The 21,068-nt window shown below is 44.8% G+C and overlaps 1 protein-coding gene across 7 annotated transcripts in view; it reads right to left on the bottom strand.

The window, feature by feature from the left end:
* LNX1 (ligand of numb-protein X 1) overlaps nucleotides 1-21,068 on the bottom strand; it is a 130,804-nt gene that overhangs the window by 606 nt on the left and 109,130 nt on the right. For all 7 annotated transcript variants that reach the window (XM_049831579.1, XM_049831601.1, XM_049831608.1 and 4 more), the window contains 5 exons: nucleotides 20,646-21,017; nucleotides 15,445-15,582; nucleotides 9,530-9,707; nucleotides 7,375-7,603; nucleotides 297-455 (listed from right to left, as the gene is read on the bottom strand). In XM_049831579.1, coding sequence (XP_049687536.1) covers nucleotides 297-455; nucleotides 7,375-7,603; nucleotides 9,530-9,707; nucleotides 15,445-15,582; nucleotides 20,646-21,017 — 1,076 coding nt within the window. The remainder of the gene's footprint in view (nucleotides 1-296; nucleotides 456-7,374; nucleotides 7,604-9,529; nucleotides 9,708-15,444; nucleotides 15,583-20,645; nucleotides 21,018-21,068) is intronic.

Here is a 21,068-nt window from a genome sequence, read left to right as displayed (position 1 = left end):
GCTGCTCTGTGCTGGCATGCTTTGTACTACCCCAGAGATCAAACTGACTTACCTTTATACTTACATACTAGTGATTGCTAGACATCTGAAAACATTCTACTATGAAGGCAAATCTGTTAAAGTTCAGGACACTTATGTCCTGTTTCCTATATCTGTCAGAGTTAGTTCTGTATCAATGAGTCCTTTCTTCCCCCTATGCTATCTTCATGAAAACTTGTTTTTAAAAAAAACCCACACAAATTAACTAGATGAAAGACTTACATAAATGCTACTTTTCATTATATAGTTATCATTACCTAATTCTGCCATCATTATATGCTGGTGTTCCCCCAACAATGGATTTGATAAAGAAGGGTTTATTTCCAGTATGTTCTTCATAACCTCCTACGATGCTGAAGCCAAGACTTCCAGATGTATTTCTTCGTAATACGATTTCTTTGCAGCTGTACAAATACCTGAAACAAACCAGTCTAATTAAATGTCTTATGGTTAACTTCAGATTTTGATGAATCATTAATGATTAGTCTGCTTTTTCATACCCTCTTAGAGTGTTTCGAAGATGCAAAATAGCACCAAAGTTCCACTGTATTAGACACCTATACTTCCCTTCTGGTTTTGTAGTGCTGCTTTCCACAACCAGTTACCCTGAAAGTAAAATTACTAGGTAATCTTGGGGTTAAAATATTAAATAAGTTGTTTCATTGGGTAATAATTTATGCTAAATGATCTAGTTGAAAGTGATAAACACTTAACTGAGACGGGATTTAATATTTGTAAGCTGCCATTCCAGAAAATGTATTTCACCTACCTTGTGCTGTCCAGTGACTTGTTTTATCTTCCAGATAAGAGCCTGTATGTGACTAACTGTGTCAAAAGTGGTCAGGCATTTATTACTGTGGTGCAGGTCAAAGCTAAATAATTTCAAGGCCAATGAGCCAGAATTAGAAAAATCACAGAGATGACACAAAGAAGAGTATCAGTGGAAGGAGGGATCCTGAGCTTTTCTTGTCAAGTAACACAGTAAGTCACACCATAGAAGATGTGAGAAGCCTATCCCTGTCAGTCAGTGGTTTGGAGTACTGAGACTGCTGTCAAGAAGATAATTTCTCCTCACTATAATGATTAACACAAGTTTTTATGGTGAGAGACCTGAAATCTGCTTCTCCCTCCATTTGTCTTTTGAATGCATTTTATGATATTGTAAGTTATGCTGAGTCAAAGTTTAGCTGAAACAAGGAATAGGGGAAAGCAAGAGTAGTAAGGTTACTAGACTTACAGTTTGCCTATTGCTCTGAGTACATTAATTTCAATACCTGCTTTGTTTCTTTTTTTTAACCAAACAGGAAAGAACCAAATTAATTTCATTAGTTACAGAGCAACAGAAATTTCTGTGCTTAGTACTTAACCCACCACGTTAGCAGTGTATTCAGGAATGATTGAAGAGCCTGAAAATCCTTTTGCTATTCCATAGCTGAAATTATAGGCTGGCCTACAGCAAGCAACTGTTACCAAACTCTATTCAGAGACTCTTTAGGTTTCTAAGAAACAGCTGACACTTCTTCTATAGAAGGATTAATAACTTTATCTTAAAGACCAATATGTCCAGCTTTTTAAAAATTCTGTTTGTCAAATAATGCTTTTGCTGTGTTTCACAGCAGGATTTTATAGCAATACTAGATTAGTCCCCCAGGACCTACAAATATTCACCTGCTGCCAGGATGGTAGGTATATAATATTTGCACAAGAATTCACTGGCTGCTAATGTAAGAAACAGGTGACATTTGCTTCTTTCCTCAGCAGCCAGGCATTATTACTTTACCATCTGTGGACTTCTTAAATGTGCAAAATCACTTAAACCCTCTATGTTTGATGGTACTTATCAAGGTCATGACCAAGCGATGCCAGGATTCAGCCGTTAGTGCTATTACCTAGTGTTGATTTTGGGGGCAGGGGTCTCTGCTGCCCGGTGCTATGCTCACTGCCTTAAGGAGGATGTTTCTGAAATTGAAAGGTCATCAGCTAAATCCTAGTACCATAGAAAAGAAATAGCCAAGCAGGTAAAGACATGAGAAGAAAACGCAGCGAAGACAGACAAACAAGGCTTACATGCATTCTGTACATACCATCTGTAAGGTTATCAGTTACACAGTCTCTATCGGTCCAGAAAGCATAAATACGTATTTGTTGTCAAAGCATATGCTAAATTTAAGTAAAGTAGACACAGCATACTAGTCTAGTGTTAGGATTGTTCTCTCTGCCAGCGCAGAGGAAACGCAGGACGAGCAAGGAGCAGCAGAGAGCAACTAGTCTGTCCCGACTCCCAACCCCCTGCGCTGCCTTTTGCCTCACTGCAGGGATGGGGTGTAACCTGCTGTAACAAGGCAGCGGAGGCCAGGAAGGCAGGAGGAGAAGTGCTGGAGTGAAGCTGAGTATGGGAAAAGGGGAGGAAAGGGGTTTTCCCCAAGGGTTTTTCACGTTTGTCATCTTTGGTTCCCAATACCCAAACTGGTAATTAAATGTTTTAACTTGATTCCCCAAGCCAAGTCTTTTGCACACAACAGTAACGGGTGAGTGATTTCCCTGTCTTTACTTTGACCCATGAGTTTTCTTGCTCTCGTTCTTCCTATGTTCTCTTGTCCTGCTGGGGGTGTTGAGCTGTGTGGGTGCTTGGTGCAGGCCACGTCCGACCCATCACGCTGGCCATAGCTAGAGATTGACTCTTGACAGAATAGGAGTGGCTAAGTGGTGTTTACGCCTTTAAATTAATGTTTCCTTATCTCAGTCCTAGAGGATAGAAGGTATAAACATGGCAGTGCACCATCCGTCAGCTATTTGTTAGTGCTGTCGGGAATGTGAAAAGGATGCTGGGAGGCAGGGTGCGCAAAGCTGAGCGCATATAAGGTACCACATATCAGGTGGGCACTGCCTGCTCCAAACAGTTTAGTACATAAGCAGAGATGCCTGCTCTGCCTGAGCAAAGAGCAGCCCAAAGGGAGTTAGTTCATTTGGGTCTGGTTACAGCTGTGTAGTAATAAAGACAAGCTAGAAAGCGCCACAGAGAGAAAATGAAGTAAGTACTTGCGTCATCCAAAGATGCTTAGTGTGAGTAGATTACTCCTCTGTGGTAACGAAAGCCCCAGTCTGTGTCTTTCGACCCAGTTAAACTGCCATAACCCACTAAACTGCAACCAGTCCAAGGAGAACCGTCTTCTGCCTTGGAAGAGAGCAGCACGCAGTCTTCTGCCTCTATCTGTAAATATTCCAAAAGCTGAGGACAAAGAGTGATTTATGTGTGAACTTGCCTCAGATTCAAGATTTGGGGATAAACAATGTCTAGACACAGGGTCCTATCGTAAGAAATACTACAACTGAGCATCAGTTACTGATGCACAAAGAATTTAAAAGTGCCTGTTTTCAAGTAGTTAAACGTACAATTCCCTGCCACTTTTCGCAAAGCACGAGTATGCTCTGGGAGTGAAAACCAGCCCAGCTTCAGGAGCACTTCAGCAATAACAGGTATGAAAGCATGACTCCCTCCCCCTGCCCTGTTACAGTAGCCAAGTAGCAGTGGAATACAGTAATATTTGAGAATTGCTCCTGTCAGAGCCCTACAGCCTGGATGGAGTTAATTTGGGGGAGTTTCTGTCCTAATTCTGTGTGTTATGTTCAGTTCTACCCCTGGTTTGCAGAATGACTTTGGCCACCTCCTGTCTTTCTCATCTCACTTTGCAGATGAAGAAAAGCACTTGTGTGAAGTACTAATGTTTGAAAATGTTATGACAGGATGATCTATAAAGTATTTCTAAGTGCTAGCTGGGGGAAGGAAATGTGAGGAGAGCAGAGAAAGGAGAGCAGGAAAACAAGCAGTAGAAGAAACATCACGGGGCTGGGGAAATGCTTTTCACCAGCTGCTCCACATTATTTCCTTTGTGCATGCTTCACAACAACATTTCCCTCCAAAAATAAAGGAGACCTGTCTTCCTCAACAATAAACAATTAAATTAGCTACCCTGAAATAAGTCTTAGGGCGGGAATGCTTAAGGTCCTGCATCACTGTTTCCTCCCGACACCCAGCTTGCAGCCCCTCCGCTCACATGTGGGCCAAGTTCTGACGGACGTCAGATGCACATGTGCATCCTATTTTATAACTGCTACATGTTGGATTGTACTACAGAAAGAACAGAGGAGTTGTTTGTGTATTATCAAGCCATATAAAAGTGACCAAAGCCAATTTTAAGCTCTCACAAGGAAAGGGCTGAAATTTAAGTAAGATACGCAAATGTTAAATTATGCAAGATGGCTTTTCCAAGGCTTTGAGCTTTGGTGTGAGAAGTCAGATAACCTGTCTGATGCTGTCGCTGCTGACTTGAACTAGAAAAATGGTATAGTTCCCTAACTCTCAATATTTGTGTCTCTTGTCTGTGCCCATCTCTGTAATGAGTATGCAGTCCCTGGGAAGAATTAGGTGTTTATAGTACACCGGCCTCAAAAGCAAGCAAGGTACTTTTAATCATGTAACTATTATTAACATTAGCCTGTTTTCTACTTTGTCAGTCATGGGCAGAGGTCTGTAGACATCCTCTAGTGTTTAGCTCAACTCGGCACATTTTATGAGACCATCCTTGACAGGATTTTCATCAAAACTCCATGTTTTTGGAACACAGAAGGAAAGACTCTCCTCTCCCCTCAGTTTCCTAAGCCTGAGCATCCCACTCTAAGTTGCAATTTCAAGCTGCATCTGCACTCCCTGTCTCGCTTGCCGTGAACAGATACTTGGCACTGCAGTGCTATGGCTTGTCTAGAGCCACATCTTCCTGTTCTCAGCAGAATTTAAAGAATCCACCATCCAGCTGCCTCTTTTTTTTTTAATCATGCCTGTTCCTGGCCTACCAGTTTTACTGACTTTCCTATTTGTTCAGTTTTTCTTAAGTAGGTGTGCCCCATCCTACCCGTCTTCCCAAGTACTTTGCATGATCCTGTATAATCATGATTTTGACATTTCTACTTTTCCATCACCTGTACCAAATGTTCTCGGACTCACGTATCTTGGAGCAGTCCCTCTTATAAGTTGTTTTAATTAGGGTAGGTGAATCTTCACCGTCTTGTCCCATAGTTGCACATGAGGCACCTTTGCCAAGCTGGACCTGTCAGACATCTATTTGGAGAAGAATAGTTTTCTCTAGCAGCCTGGAAAAGGCTGTGAGACTGCTGGGAATACCTTGAGATCTAGTGGGACGTGATCCTTGCCAAAAGCAAACTGAAAGCCAGATAGGGAAAGGTTAAATGCTCAGCCTGGAGTGAAAGGAGTTAATGTGATACACATCCTAGTGAGAGAACCTGTTGATGGACTTCCAGACATCTGGTGTGGGACCTGAAGAAGAATCAGTACGAGAGTAAGAGTGTAAGCACACTGCTGCTGGGGAGAACTGAAGGGTCTGATAATACCTACTGAGCAAACCCAAACCCAGTCCTTGCACACCCCTACTCAACCAACCAGCTACTAACAAGGACGCAGCGCGCTTTTGTTACTGTCATGTCTAACCAGTGTTGGTCCCTGTCTTAGTCTGATGTTCAGAGCAGTGTACCAGCTCAGCATACCAATCCCTTTACTTTTCTTTGGCGGAGAAGGGCCACGCTGTGCTTGGCATCGCAGCTGGGGATGGAGTTACAATGAACTCCTGTCTTCAGCCTTGCTGACACTGAGGCTGATTTTCCTTCAGATCAAAGGGGTGGGAATGCTTTCACACATGCAGCCTTCGGAGAAGGGGGAGATAGAGTGAGCTCAGAGACTGCTTTTAAAATGGGAAAAATACTTTTCTTCCCAAACTGCAAAGTGGAACTGACTGATGTGAACTCTGGGCGCAAGCCTGCAGCACTGGATCTCTGTCCTTCATCTCCGTCACCTTGCTGAGGACACGGGGGCTTCAGGCAGCTCAGGTTTCCTCTACAGCCCAACAAAGGTGGGGTTAGGGCAGGCATAGGCAAGGTGCAATTGTTTCAGTCCATCTGGCAACGGATGGCGATTGAAAGCAAGCCTCAGCATTGCGAATTGCAGCATCTATAAGGCCTCTAGTCTGCTTGCTGTCTCTCTGCTGGGAGCGCTACCCATGCTCCAGTGCCTTCACAGTGCTGCTGGTCAAGCTCAGGGGTGCAGAAGCAGCGAGCAAGAACGAAGACCTCCCTAGGGCTGCCTGTCTGCAGTGGGACTGAGTGAGAAGAGTTTACCATTGGCTGGATTAGCAAGTTATGGGCCATCCATTTACTGCTTTTTCTTTTTACTGCTTTTCTTTCACAGGAATAAGGACATAGTCCTCTCCACTGGAGAAGGAACCTTTCATCTGTGGGTGACAGACACGTGGCCTACCTTCTGATCTTGCAGTGCTTCAGCACATGTTACACAGTCATTAGCCTCAGACCAAGTCCCGAAACACATCTGGCCCTCGCAGCAGATCTCGCTGCAAGGTCTCTAAACAGCTGAAGGCAGAAGGAGAGAAAGCATCTAACCTGCTATGCGAGACTGGGAAATGAAGAGGAGTCCTGAAACTGTGCCTAGAGCAAATGCCCACCTGTTCTGCAGACCATCTTCTCGTGCCCTCCCCTAAAAGACAAAAAGACACTCTGAACTGCTGCCAGGGATAGGACTAAGGACGAAAGTAACTTGTAAGCTAAATTCTTCATTCCTTAAAACTGAATACCAGTTTCAAATGTGTGATAGTAGCTTCACATATTCACAGATTCACAACATGTCCTCATTTAATACTTACAAAATGTCGCTGAAGCTGCAGGTATACACCCTGCACACCGAGTGTGTTTGCGAGAACGACATGCGATGTGGCTTTTATTTTCCTTACTGAAATGACAACACAGCTGCTTCCTGTGTATGACAAATGTACTTCTTTCAGTCGGGGGTGGGGTTAAAAGAGGTGATTCGGAGATACCGGCCAACTGCACACACTTTGCAACATCTGGGCAAAGTCAAACAATTCAGCTGGGTTTGGCTAAGGAGAAGGGCTGTGCAGCTTGAGAGCTGCGGGAGGGGTAGCTCTGCCTTCTGCAGGGTGGTCGAGCCTAGACCCCAATTCAGCAAGCTCCTGTATCCCTGCAAGCTTTTCCTTTCACTCTCTAAGTGCCAGATATGTTTTCAATGGAACAATTCAGGATCCTTTCCTCCCTAGCAAGGGGATCTGCGTGTCTATTTTTCCATGTACACATACCCATTTACAAAAGGGAGGTATTTAGAGTCAAGTCTGCGACAGAGCCTGGATTTAATTAAGATGTCAGTGCAATGAATCAAGCCAAAAGAAAGAGTTGCCAGAAAACACAAATCTTTCCTCCCACTCCCCTTCAGCAAGAGGATGCAATCTGTGGACTTACCGTGGCAGCCCCAGCCACATAACCCAGGAAGGTGACCACTCGCTGCTCTCGGGGGCCGCCTGCGTGGCCTCAGGGGGTGGCAGGCGGCCCTGCTCCTCCTGGGCTTCGCACGCTCTCATCTCCAGGGCTTTGAGCACCACCGACGAGTTGGTGTTTTTCAGCAGGGCGACGGCCTCGCTCCGGCTGACCCCCGTCAGGTCAATCCCATTCACGTTCAGGAGGATGTCACCTGAGACCGATAAAACAGATGATAAAAAACCTTGCAAGTGTTTCCAAGATCCCCTCTCCACCCCCGCGAACAAGCGAGTCAAAGCCACGGCCAAGACCTTGCTGCCTGATGAGGCTGTTTGTTAATCCTATTGGTTAACGGGGATGTGAAGCATATGCTAGTAAACATGCCACAGGCATGAGGGAAGGGGCTAGATCCCCGTACACAGGAGCATCGCTGGGCTGGACGGAGGCTTTGGTCCTGGTTTCTTGTCACGTCATGTCCTGCATCCAGAGCTGAATGGCACAGCTGGGGTCCTGCTGTACCAACAAGCTTTGGTACCGGCACCTGATGCTAGTCCAGGTCTCCAAAGCCCACGTCCAGCTAACAACTTTGGTACTCAACCTGAGCTTGAAACCTGAAAGCTCAAAGGTGGTTTTCTCCCAGTGCTCCCTAAGCTGAGGACTGCCACTCCAGCTGGTTCTTCGTAAAGTTTGCTTTGCAGAATAACCTATTATTATTTTAATGTTAATGCTCCTTTGAATGGCCGCAAGCCAGAACATCTTTCCGATTGCCTTGTTTACAACATAGGCACAGCAAGTTGCAGAGAAAAATGCAAAGATGACCTCAATTACTTCAGGGAGAACAATAAAGACATCATTAATGTCATGCCTGATGCCACGGTGCCAAGCGCTCCGCTAGGCTCCATGGCTCGTTCCAATGACAGGGCTTCCCTGGGTCCCTCTGTGCTTCACCTGCATGCTCCTCCACGCAGGGGCTGTATTCACTGGCAGTCCAGGCAGCACAGCATGAACATTAACCTCTTCTTGTGGTCTGCCCCGATGAGGCAGACAACAGCCTAAGGGATGCTCTAAGCCATGGAGGCTTATGGCGCTGTTAAATCATCACGTATTCATTTGTTTCTAATTTTATCAAATTAACTAGGCTGAATTTTCCATGCTGCCTCATGATGAATATTTTTTGGAAAACGTATCCCACTGAGAGGCAGTCATTTCCCAGCAGGAGGAAAGGGGAAACCTGCTGGTTTGCTCCTGTTGTCATGTTCTTACATGGGTTTTGATAAGCAGCCATGGCTCCCGCAAAGGGGAGGTTCCCACGTGTGCCGGTGCTGGGGGCTGCGACCCAGGCTCGTGGGGCTCAGCTGGGCTGCAGCTATTCTGCCCCACTTTTGGGTGCCTTTGCTTCCCTCGCACTCGGGATTTCCCTCCAGCTTCTTGGTAGTGACTGGGCTGAAGCTGAGCATGGGGGATGAAGGGCAAAGGGATGGCAAGCTGTGTGGTTGCCAGATGCAGGGTACCAAGCTACTTGGCTTTTGGAGATTTAACATCCTGAAAACTGAGAGTTTCACCATTCCTCTACTGCCTACCTGTTCCCACAAAACCCACTGATAACATACGCTCTTCCTCTTACTGTAAAGGCTTATTCATGCAGAGGGGGAGAAGCTATTAACTTTATCACTCTGTTACATCAAGACCCAAATGGAATCATGAAGCCAATGTTTCCAGACATGATATTAAGCCACAAGGCACTAACATTGCTTCATATGTAATGGGAATTCTGCTCCTTTGTATTTCTTTCAAAGCCATGAACAATATGACAAACAAGCACAAAAATTTACATTAAAAAACCATGAAGGTTGCACAATGAAGATTTCAGTAGTTGGGAGATGGTGGTGCAAGCTCATTTTCCTGTGAAAAACTATTTATTTTTTTCCTACCAGAATATGGCCACACCCCATTTCACAGAGATGGTTACTGCTGCATATTATACCTTTTCTGGTAGCTGACTTGAGACCCTCTAATCTGAGCCATCCCAAAATCTATGGGATGGCTGAAGATGTCAGGGCATGATGTTCTTTCACTATCCCTCTGTTTTTCAAAGGAAGCCTTTAAATTAAAGCAGGCTTTCAAAATCCCCTCTTTTTACCTGTTTTTATCCTGCTGTCTCTGCTGATAACTCCTCCAGGTTCGACGCTTATCACATAGATAGGCAAATCCCATTCCCGGTTAGATGCTCCGCCTGCTACAGTCATTCCTAGCGATTCTGTGTGATCTTTCCGGACAGCCACCACCTTCTCGTGACAGGTGACGGTGTGTAGGGTGCTCTGTGATGGAGGAAACAGCAACAACAAACAGAGTGGGCATGGGGACCTCCCTGACAGCTTAGGCATTTTCTGCTGAAATGAATATTCGTTGAGGGAATACCAAAGCACTTCACAGCTGCCTGCCACACCTGGCCAGATGGCAAGCATGACTTTCTCCAGGGTTTAGGCATCTGTGGAGTCAGAGCTACCACCAACATAATCCATGCTTTAACAGCTAAAGTCAGGCACTGGTCCCACCAAAATCAGAAGAGTTTTAGTGTTGAGACTAATAGAAGCAGGTCTTTGAAATGTAAATACGAAATCTGATTTTTAAAAAAAATGTTCTTGATATTATCACTACTGGCCCTCATATCTTTGACTATCAGGTCATGCTTCTCATCTTGTGGCTTGCAGTCTGAGCATCATCTGTACAGATAATGAGAAATGGTCCACCTGGGTTAAAGGAATAAAACTCTTGGGGACAGATTAGAAGATGCACACTTCATTTGCTCTTCCAGATTTCTGTGTTTCTGTGTAAATTACTAGTGGGAATACACTTGAAGAATATGTGTTTCTCTTCAGGAAAAGAGAAGGACATTTATAGAGTGAAGAGCCAGCAGCTTCCAGGGCGCTCTTCCTAGTGCTTTTGCTTAAAAAGGTCACTTTGGGACAGCCAGCTCTACTGTCTGAGGACAGTCATGCCCTTATTCCTCCTCCTGAACAGGAAAACTTACATACACACCTCTGATCATGCAGTAACTACTGTATGAGTGAAACAAACTCACAGGCAGCCTCGGGTTGGAGAGGCAACACAAGCTTCAACAAAACCTGTGAACTGAATGTCATGTTTACAATGCATCCAGCTCTTACAGAAGCGTTGAAGAGACAGGATGCTTCTCCAGAAAATCTGGATGTAAATGTTAAATGCTTTGATTTCCTTAAGTATTTCATAAGCTGTACTCCTGGCATCAACTCCTGAAGATCCCAGCCTCTCGTGCAGGAACAGCACCATCCACTCCAGGCTCCTATGTAGATATAATAGCATGCTGCCAAATATATTTAAAATGCATACTAAAAAAAACCCCCAACCTTCTCACAAGTGTGACCACACATTTATAATATGCAAAAATAAGCTGTAAAACTCATTTAAAGCCACATTAATCTCTTCTTAGAAATCCAAGATCCTACAAAGACATTCCACCTCAATTCCTGGGCCAGCAGCACAGAAAGTGGAGCAGGCAAGTCCATGGCTGCTCCTGCAGTGATGATGATGGATGAAGGAAGACAGCAGCAAGAAGTTTTTGTGGGAGTAGGGTAGGCTATGTATTTGGTTTGGGTTTTTTTTAAAGGTATGTTTGATGGAACTAACTCCACATCAGGATTTCTGTGATGCAACATCAACAACAAACCCCAGAACCTTTTAGCAGCTTACCAAAGGATCTCTAGATGCTTGAGCAGAAGAACAGTGCCTGCCACAGAGCTCCAGGAACAAAAAGGCAAAGAGCCCAGTGGAAAAGGTCTTCTCTTAGTCACCAGGACAAAAAACAAAGTGATACAGTTGTTTGGATATAACACATCTGATCCACGAAGAACACAGGCACTGTTTCAGAGTAATTGGGCTTATGGCTTGCAAATGAACCTAAAAATTCTGAAGGTTTTACAACACTCCCTTTTAAAAAAAATATAAATGTTCTAGTCCAGATAATTTTAAACTTTCACCTTTGTCTTTAAGGTGTAAATGTTTTAAACATAGTAGTTCTATCTTTGTGCAAAATAAACTTAATGTTTCATCCATATTTGTGCAAAAACGTTGTCCTTTTTCCCTTAGAAAGGAATGGCTTTCCATCAGGAAAAGGCTAATTCCTGAAGCATGTGGGATAGGGGCAGTACTAATTTTCACAAAAATGCAGTCTGGAATTTTGTACCAAGAGATGAAATTTGAATTAGACTTGCAGCTTGGAGAGTTCGGAGCAATCCCGTTACTTATGAAGTGTCCATCATGTCTCAGACACCAAAAGCATTAGCTGATAAACTGGCTAATGCTCTATTTTTGAGGAATTGGTGCAGAGAGAAGCAGATTTCAAAGCAGTGCTTGGTAGCAAATTGTCCTGTTACCTTTCAATGAAGAATCATAAAAGTACTGGTACTTGTATGCTCAACCATTTAGGACCAGTTTTCCTCTGAAGCTACTCTTGCACATGTCATTTTTTACATGGTTGCAGATAGAAAGGAATTGGGTCGACTTGGCTGAGACGAAGGCAGTGATGAAAGGAAAGTAAAGCCTTTCTTAGTAAACACACGTAGAGCTTTCTTGGAGGTACAACTGATAATGAGTAAACCAGTTAAAAGGCAATGTTTATCAGTGCCTGCATTTCAATGCATTCTCTTCTAAACAATTGTCCTTCTCTGTCATTTTGAAGTGACCTTGGAGGTCAGGAAAAGAAAAACATAACAGTTCATCTCCTCCTCTTTTTAATTTTTTTCTTTTCTGTATATTTACTGGAAAATAAATATTTACAGCAGATTATCACAACATCAAAGCCATGACACGTGTCTTGCAGGCAAAAGATGTATCTGCGTCTGTTTGCAAAATGTACTTCACCTGAAGACTAACCTGCTTGTACGGTCGGAAAACATTGCTTGCTCAAGCAACAGGGTGACAGATTTGTTTTAAGTACTAGGCAATTTGTTAGAAAGGAGTAAGAAAACAGTTCCAATTAAAAACAAGTGCTATTTAATTAATGGCAAAGCTCCCACCGACTTCAAAGAAATCGAATCTAGCCTGTTTATGTGTTACAGCCCAGCTTAACAACCTCGGCTGCACAAGAAAGTGTTTCTGACATCTTTTCTTTTCTGATTCCAGGCGGCAGCCAGAACAGCTTGGGCTGTGCCTCCCCTATCTCCGTACGCAGGAAAACAGCTCGGTGAGAGCCTGTGCAGGAACAATCTCCTGGCACACCAGACACCCGGCATCACTGCCGCCGGAGAAGGACGTGGTCACTACAGACTGTCCTCCTCTTTCTCCAGTGCCTTGTTGGCTGCGTGGCTGATTGCCATTGGCATGGGCCTGAAAGAGAGCCGCCTCCTCGCGCTTTCCAGATGGAGGCAGGCTGTCATGAGGGCAACAGCTTGGCCAAAAGCGGTTCCTGAGCCATCGTGCGAGCGAGGCGGCTGCTGGAAGCTAGAGTTTATTCTTGGTGCTGAATACAGCCAAGGCTTGAGAGCAGATTTCAGCCCACGTTTACATACATGCTCTGCAGTGAGAGCTGCTTCCCTCAAAGAGCATTCCTGACCTGCTAATACCACCTCCTACAGTAAGCTCAGGGAACAAAACACACCTTAAAATTAATCAGAATTCAAGTCAGTTAGCAATCTCTCTATCAATCGCACATAATAAAGCAATCGCACTCATGGCGGCAGGTAACAGACTCGTCGAACCATGCACACACAGGAAAATCCCTTGACAGTAAAGTCCGGCCAACGAGCATTGCCTTGGTTTTGAGCAGGAGTGTGCACTGCGTTAGGACACCCTACAGGCCCTAGGCTTGCCAGCATTACTCCTGCGCTAATGCCTATTTAAAAACAAATAACATTTTAAGTCTGCCAAAGCCTAGAGTTTAAAGATCTTGAACTGCAAAGGCTGTTCAGTTAAACCTTCAGCAAAAAAGCATGAGAAATTCAAACTGACACACTCATATCCTATAAAAGGGCAAATAACACTCCAGTAACGATTTTATCAGACCAAAAGCCCACAATGTCTGAAGCTCATCGTGTCCACCGGCCATACTGGTCTCCTGATCTATTGCCAGAGCATTTCTCTGATATAAGCCTTCCACTGCACACACACGAAGCTAAAGGGAGCCACGAACAGCTCCGAATTTTCTTTTTTTGGCTGTGATCTTCCCTGGAAAGTGCCCAAATGGTGGCACTGGACAGAAGCCCACAGCAGCGTGCCCACTCATGTGCTTATGTAGCACCCACCTCTTGTGGCAAACTGGAAATCCTCCTAAAAGCCATGACCTATCCAGCAAAAGATGATTCATTAGTCTTTAAAGGACTGTTGCAAGGTCAACATTGGCCCTTCAATCTCACAGCTACCCAAAATGGTGTTGAATTTACCAAGAATTGCTATCTAACACCTCTCAGTACAGGAAGAGAAAACAAAGATCTAGGGCAGTTTATGGAAGACAAGTCATGTTCCCAAATAATCCCATGTGCAATCAATTAATCAGATCAACGTGGCAGATCTAGCAGGTGCTTGGAGCTTCCCTAGAAATCCTACAGTAGCAACACAAGCTAATTGCTGTCCTACACATATGTCCCTAAGGAAATCATTACTTCATTAGGAAGTAATGCCTTGCAGATGCATGATTAGTTGGGCACTATTTGCTACTGGGTAGTAGCTACCAAGCATTGACTCTGCTCACTGGTTTAACTCCTGCTGATCCAGTCTCAACTAAAAAGGGCTGTGATTGTGACTTTGTGGAAGAGGAAAACTAAAAATAGATAAGTAGACACTAGTATAGTTTTTACACACAAAACCACTGAATAATGTAGTTTTTTAAAAAAAAAACAAACCTGCAAAAAAAGGGTATCTTTAAACATTTGTAAAATGCAGAGCTAGGCTTGTCTCCTGGCTGACAGCTGTGCACCCGATCTGGCAGCTGGTTCAGTCCAAAGGTCCCTTTAAGGGCACATCTGGCTCCCCATCAGGCAGGATGGATTTAAACCAGCCCTGCCTGTCCACCTCCCTGATGCACCCCTGGCATGGGTGGCCAGGGGACCAGCTCGCAAGGCTTTGCATAAGTGGTGACACTCAGATCGATTCACGTAAATTAGCCAGGCATGTGACTTTAAATTTAGTGAAATAAACAAATTCAGCTCCTGCAAGGACATACCTTGTTGTGTTTATAGTGCAAAGAGTAGCATCGAGTAAACTCAGAATAGGTATTTTCAAAGCTCTTGCTGCATTGGTTTCTGCTTTAAAACCTCATATATTTGACCATGAGAGTCTCTCTGCCTTATACAGAGAGCATATTGCAGGTCTAAATGCACTAAACACATGATGTAACCGGGTACAGAGGAGCGGTTGGAGGGACAGTTTGGGAACCAGAGCCATATCTGGGCGAGAAGGATGCTCTGTGCTGCATGGCCCTGGGTTTGGTCCAGCTGTGCTGCCACAGCCGAACCAACACGTTTTGGGTCCAGAGCTCCACAGAAAGACGGCATGCTTGCAGCAGCCACGGAGACTGCAGCCACTGCCTGCCGCCAAACTGCCAGCTGGGTCAGAGCGTGAGTGTCTTAAGAAATGAGCAACAGACTAATAATTTCTGTAATTTTCAAGCAGCTTATGGGAATCTCTCAGGCCAGCGTATGGAAGCTTTTTGCCTGAAGACTTTGCTCCAGATGGAGAAACTTCCGATAAGCCTCTTATTTTCATCGGAGCGCGTTGCCCCATGCTGGCTCGCACTGCCGGCCAGGTCGGTGCCCATGGCCAGGATGCTGTGTGCACATCAGGGCCCTGCCCCACCACTGCCCTTTACCTTCTCCTTCCCTCCCCACCCCAGCCAGAGTCAGGGCAGAAGCAGTGTATCAAAAATGAGGAGCACAGCTTCTACGTTTCCATTGCAAAAGAAGGCACGCTTCTTCTGGTGACAGAAACCAGATGTCACGCCCCAAGACACTAAGATGCTAGCTGCCCTCCCAGCCCCCTGTCCCACGGATGGCAGAGAAACCACGCGAGCGCTCGTGCCCTCACCTTGCCGGGGTTGTTTCTTTCGGTGGGACAGGGCTGGGGGCTGCCGCAGCCGTAACTCCAGCCCGTCTCCTGCAAGAGGTCGGGGGTCTGCTGCCTGGTCTGCCGCGACACAACGAAGTGAACCTGCTTCTCGCTGGCCTGTGGGAGAAGGTACAGAGTGAATCCCACCACTCCAGTGCAATAACCCCCTGCACTTTAGCCCCAGAGGATTCACGAAACGTGGGTCCCACTTAGTGGGAAATCCAAACCACGCTTAATGTGGTCGCAATGACATAAAGCAGTAGCATCAGTTCAGGTCAACAAAGTGCATAAAAATTTACTGCCAGCTATTTAATGCTTCTTTTGAAAATTTGGTGTTAACTCTGAAAAACCCTTTCTATCTGCCCCAAATCCGGCTGGAAGCAGTGATCCACCGCAGTGAGTGCCATTCAGCTCTCGCACACACCTGCATACACCACCACAGAGCAGCAACTTGCCTGCCACAGGAGAGAGACAGACAACCAGAGCTGCTGCTGCCAGACTGGAACTCTGAAAAAGGTGCAATTAACCCTGTAACGAGGGATGTGCTCAAGCCTGGGCTGATGAAAGTGGGGAATAAATGATGTAACTGAGTCCACCTGCATGCAGTGAATATGACAAATGTAAGGCAGCTTAGAGAAAGGGATGTGCAACCATTTTGAGAAGTAAAATCCTACTGCACAAGAGCACAAAGAAAGAGGGAGGACACAAGCAAGGACACAGAGTAATGGAGTTTAGGATGGGAAACTAGCCCAAACTCTCACTCTAGGAACAGGAGCTGCAAAAACAATTAGCCCAAAATAAGCTTAAAATGCTTCTGGACCTTTTTTGCACAGCACAGTCATAATACTTACATGCCTGAGAGATGCTGCAAAGCTTCTACTGAGTTATGTTTGCTCATTATTTTTAAGGTGTTCCGTGTGTGCCTGATATTACTGTTATTAATTCTGTGTATAGGTGAATTTTTCTGCCTTATTGAATCAGCACGGTTTCCCTAGAAGCAAATGGCTTCGTTCTTCCCTCAGTGAGGCTCATATGAATCTGTTCAAGACAACAGTGATGTAAAGACAGAGCTGAGAGGGAGGGGGGTTTAGCTGGGTAAATCATAGATGTCTGCCGTAAGGGCAAACCAACATACTGAACTGAGTATAGAAATAGCCTCAATGCTATAGAAGCATACGCAGAAGATAAAAAAAAATTAATCCTCTAATCTCCTTCTCTCCAGGCTAAAGACCCTGGTGTTGTGGCAGGCAGGAGGGGCTCTTAAGGACCAGTCTCCAGAGGGACTCCTGCCTGCTTGCTCGCAGGTTATTACCGAGCAACTGCTCAGAATCAAACGTGGAGCCCCCCCAGCAAGCATGTCTGGAGGTCTGATCCCCCTGGGGCTGCAGCAGCAATGCTTGTTGGTACCACAGCCCTGGGGGCATCAGACCTCCAGAATCGCTTGCTGGCATGCCGACGTGCCCTGCTCGCTGGGGAGAAGCTCCAAGGAAAGCTGGTGTTGAACAAGCAGCTGGAAACCAAACCCAGATCCAGTTGCGCTATTGAAATCAAATCTCCTGCAGACAATTAACAGAAGCCAGAGGAAGCCCCTGGGATTTTTGTTTTTATAGTTTGGTTTGTCTTTTCTGGAACTGAATTCAATAGTAGTAGCTGAGAGTTAAAAAATGCTTTTGAAAAATGTCACTATAGTTAAAAAAAAAGCAACCTACCTCTCCTAAACCTCCAACTTCAAGCCTGAAATATGCATGTTCAGGCTGTGCTATTTCCAAGGAAGGTGATCTCTCAGTAAAAAATGTGCACTTCTTTGTTACTGCCCCAATAACTTTGGGGATGCTAGTTTTTTCACCAGCAACTCAAATCTCCACAGCTTCATAATACATCATTTGGTACATACACACATATTTCAAAATAGCTTTCTAGGTATTTTCACCAGGTGTGTTTCTCTGGAATATTAATTCCTGGACTCTGGACTCAGCTGGTACCCAAAAGCAGAATGATGTACCTTGGGAGAAAGGAAACCACCCTGGTCCCTAGTTTGTAATATGTTTGAGATGGAATGGAACAATACAAGACTAAACCTCCTAAGGGCGTACGGCCCCATGAAAATCCAGTTTTCTCTAAAACAAACAACTTCAACTTAGGCAACTTCTGTTTAAAACTCATCTGCTGCCACATGGTTAGTCTCAAAGTTGGTTATTTAGAGCAAGGTTGTAAATGTGATTAATTCCTGTAGAATGACTAGCAAAAGTTCAACAAGAGTCTCTATTGCAATGTCACATTTGTCTCCAGGTCAGTCAAGTTGGGTAATTTCTCAGAAGTCCAGAGTGTTTTAAAAAGTTATCTAAACAACAAGACCAGCTTTTGTATTTATATACTTCCACATAAAAACCCATTAACATTTCTACTGATCAGAATATTAATTACTGCTTCATTCTGCTCCCTCCCTCCCTCTCACCACTTGTTTTTCCCACAATTCCTTCTCTGTTTTTTTTTATGCTGAAGCAAGAATTAAAGAAACGAGGTTAGCTTTGAGACTGAATGCAAGTAATAGCTGAAACAATCTACTAGAATTAAACTTTGTGTTACAGCCAAAGCAAATCAAGCAGGGAGGCAGAGACACGGTGGCAACTTCTGAGTATCTAGTAGGCAACCGCATCTTAAAAAAAGGCAGCCGTGCTGCTCTCGGCAGAAGCTGCCCCATCTCTCGCAGGGTTGATGTGGCGTGGATGCGCTCCACATCACGACCTGCTTTCTGCCGGCGGCGGTTGTCGTGATGGAGAGGGGGTCGTGCACCCGTCGCAGCTGCTCCGAACTGTGGTGGGGAAAAGAGGGAGAGAGGAGGGCGAACATCTGGAGGCAGTAAAGTCTGGCTCAACCCCTTGCAGCTCGGCTTGATGTGCTCACACGAGTGCCCACTGATCTGTTACCTTGTTCCTTTTCTTGTCTCTCCCATGGAAAACAGATGTGGAATGTCACGTTATTTAGATTAAAAGTGCCACATCTGACACGAGGCCATGACTAAAGATGACGCGACAAATGGGAAGCAGCAAACTCCCAAGTGTTACGATGTGTGCACGTTCCTAATTAGCACTTATGCGTTTTCTTCATTTCGGTTCTTGTGACTGAGCATATAAACAGCCAGACACCTAATCTACTGATTAACAACTTCTTCACATATGCTAATGTATAATTGCTAAAGGCCTGCAGAATCAGATTTTTCTCAATTATTCGTTATTTGGAAGCCAAAACTAATCAGATTCCACAGAAATCTGATGTTCTACCAGCTGTGCTTGGCCTAACAAACCACCACTACCTTTTAGTGAATGTTAGTCCTGTTTTTAGAGAAACCGATAGTGTATGTGAAGCTTCCACCACCATTAATTTGAAGACCTCAATGTACTGTGACTGACACACGCTGAGGTCTCAACAGGCAGGATACTGTTGAGAAATCGGAGGACACAGTAAAACATCCCTTCGTGTAAGAAGCAAATGCAAAACATTTGTGGCTTCAGTATAACGGTTTTTCTCTGGCATAACATGGAAACAGGAAAGGCAAGTGATAATTGATGAAAAAACATGACAAAAAAGACACAGGTTCCGGGAATTTTGCGTTAGACAAATGTGATTCACAGAGCTCACATAAATGCAATGTAATCTTGGCTGTTTAGAAACCTGAGTCTCCCCTTTGATGGGCATGTTGTTTAAATTCTCAGGGACTGGTGTGCATTTCAAGCATTATTATAAATAACATCCACTCTTTGGAACCCAATAAGAGCTTTAGTTGCATTTTTAAACACTTGTGTGTGAATGGTCTCATTAGTCATTTTTTCCATTTCATCTCTAGGCTGCATGTGTTTTTTGCTTATGAAGCACTGTTGCCTTGTTTTGTAGCCATAAAGAACTGTTCCAAGAATACCAATTTTTTAGAAAGGTTTTCATTCCAGACTCGTTCCCCTCAGAGAATTTAAACGTCCCCTCCCCGCTGCCTTCTGCTCCCAGTTAGTGAGCTACATAAAGTAATCCAGAAAGATGCTGGACCAGAATTTCAACAACTGGTATTATGCAAGGGGACGCCGTTTTCTTTACCTATGCTATAAACTTCTCAGTAAAAGTTGGCTACAGCCAACTGTGAACCTATGCTAAAGGAGGAATCCATTCCACAAAATGCATGGATTCAAATGCTTCTTTCAGTCTGACTCATGTTACCCTGAGTATACCTGTCAGAAAGGGGAAGCAGCCAGCCTGATTTGACGTCTTGTTATTGAGGCACATGAAATTCTGTGAACACTCTGCATGCCTCCAAATGAAATGTAAAATTGCACAAGTATAGTAACTGCTATGAATATGACATAAAAGCAACAAAATACTCTTGGCTTTTTCATGTTGAAGTTTTCTAAAAACGTAGGCTGTAAAGAAAGAAAACAAATTAAAATGGTTCTGGAGGGGAAATTCGGCAGAAGCTGACTGATTTTGTAGCTGAGAAAGACACAGGGTTTTTTTTCTGACAGTTTTGTGGTAAGACTGTTTAGTGCATTGCAGAGGCACCCCTTTAGTTCTCCATGTGAGTCTAAATAGAGATTTATAAAAACTACAGCTACAGACAGATCCATTGTTTCCCAAACATCTGGATTTCCATATGCTGGATTTAGGTAAGAAGCATCTACAAGATATGGAGTACCTTCAGTCATAAAACACACCCATGGAAAATCACTGAGTCTGGGAGGGTAATGTTCATCCTGAAACAGGCCGTCCATTGCCGTAGGCTGCTCTGGTTTGCTCCAGGGCTGCACCAGGGAGCACTGCAGCTCCTTCTGAGCTGGAGGAGTCAGGACCCAGCTGGACCCAGTGCTTCCAGGGTGCAGGCTGGCCTGCTTTTTGGCAGATGGCATCACTCTTTGGTGATGCACAGAATATATGGAGGCTTACCTTGATTTACACGTTACAAAGCCTGATGGTAACAGGCATCACTGCAAGACTCCATGCCCGTATTCACCCTTGTACCCACAGTGAAACCAAGGAGCTTTTAGAAGTGTAAATTCCCATCCAAGCTTGATATATCTCCTTCTCTCCCCCAAACACACACACATTAAGTTTGGCCCCTGCTTCGCAATGGGTGGTGAAACCACACTGCTTGGTTTTTGCAAAGTTCAGAAACCGGGGTCAAAGTGGTGGTGACAAACCTGTATCAGCTGGGCTGCGCTCTCTGGACTGCCGTACCGATGGTCATGCCCATTGATGGCCAACACCCGGTCGTTCTCTTGAAGCCGTCCATCACGGGCAGCCACGCCGCCTTCCAGCAAGTTGAAAATAAACACCCCCGGTTCATCGGCCTTGCGGACCAGCTTTATTCCCAGCTGCTCGTCCGGACTGCTTTTGTTTAGCACAACATGGAAACTGTCGTCCCTATTGCAGTGAGCATCAAGGGAAAGTCCGCTGTTTCGGCATCGGTACCTCTGCTCTCGGAGCACCGTCAGACGGAGTACGTGGCAGGGTTGCTTCAGGAGTGATAGGGCATAGTTGTGAGGCACATTTTTGATGTCCATGCCATTTACCTGGAAGAGAGAAGCATAAATCAGCAGCAGAAAGACCACCTAATCTGAATT

Source organism: Accipiter gentilis, chromosome 3 (genome assembly GCF_929443795.1).
Source record: "Accipiter gentilis chromosome 3, bAccGen1.1, whole genome shotgun sequence".
NCBI lineage: Eukaryota > Metazoa > Chordata > Aves > Accipitriformes > Accipitridae > Astur > Astur gentilis.
The sequence above is the reverse complement of the archived record's forward strand: the minus strand, read 5'-3'. Positions and strand labels throughout refer to the sequence as shown.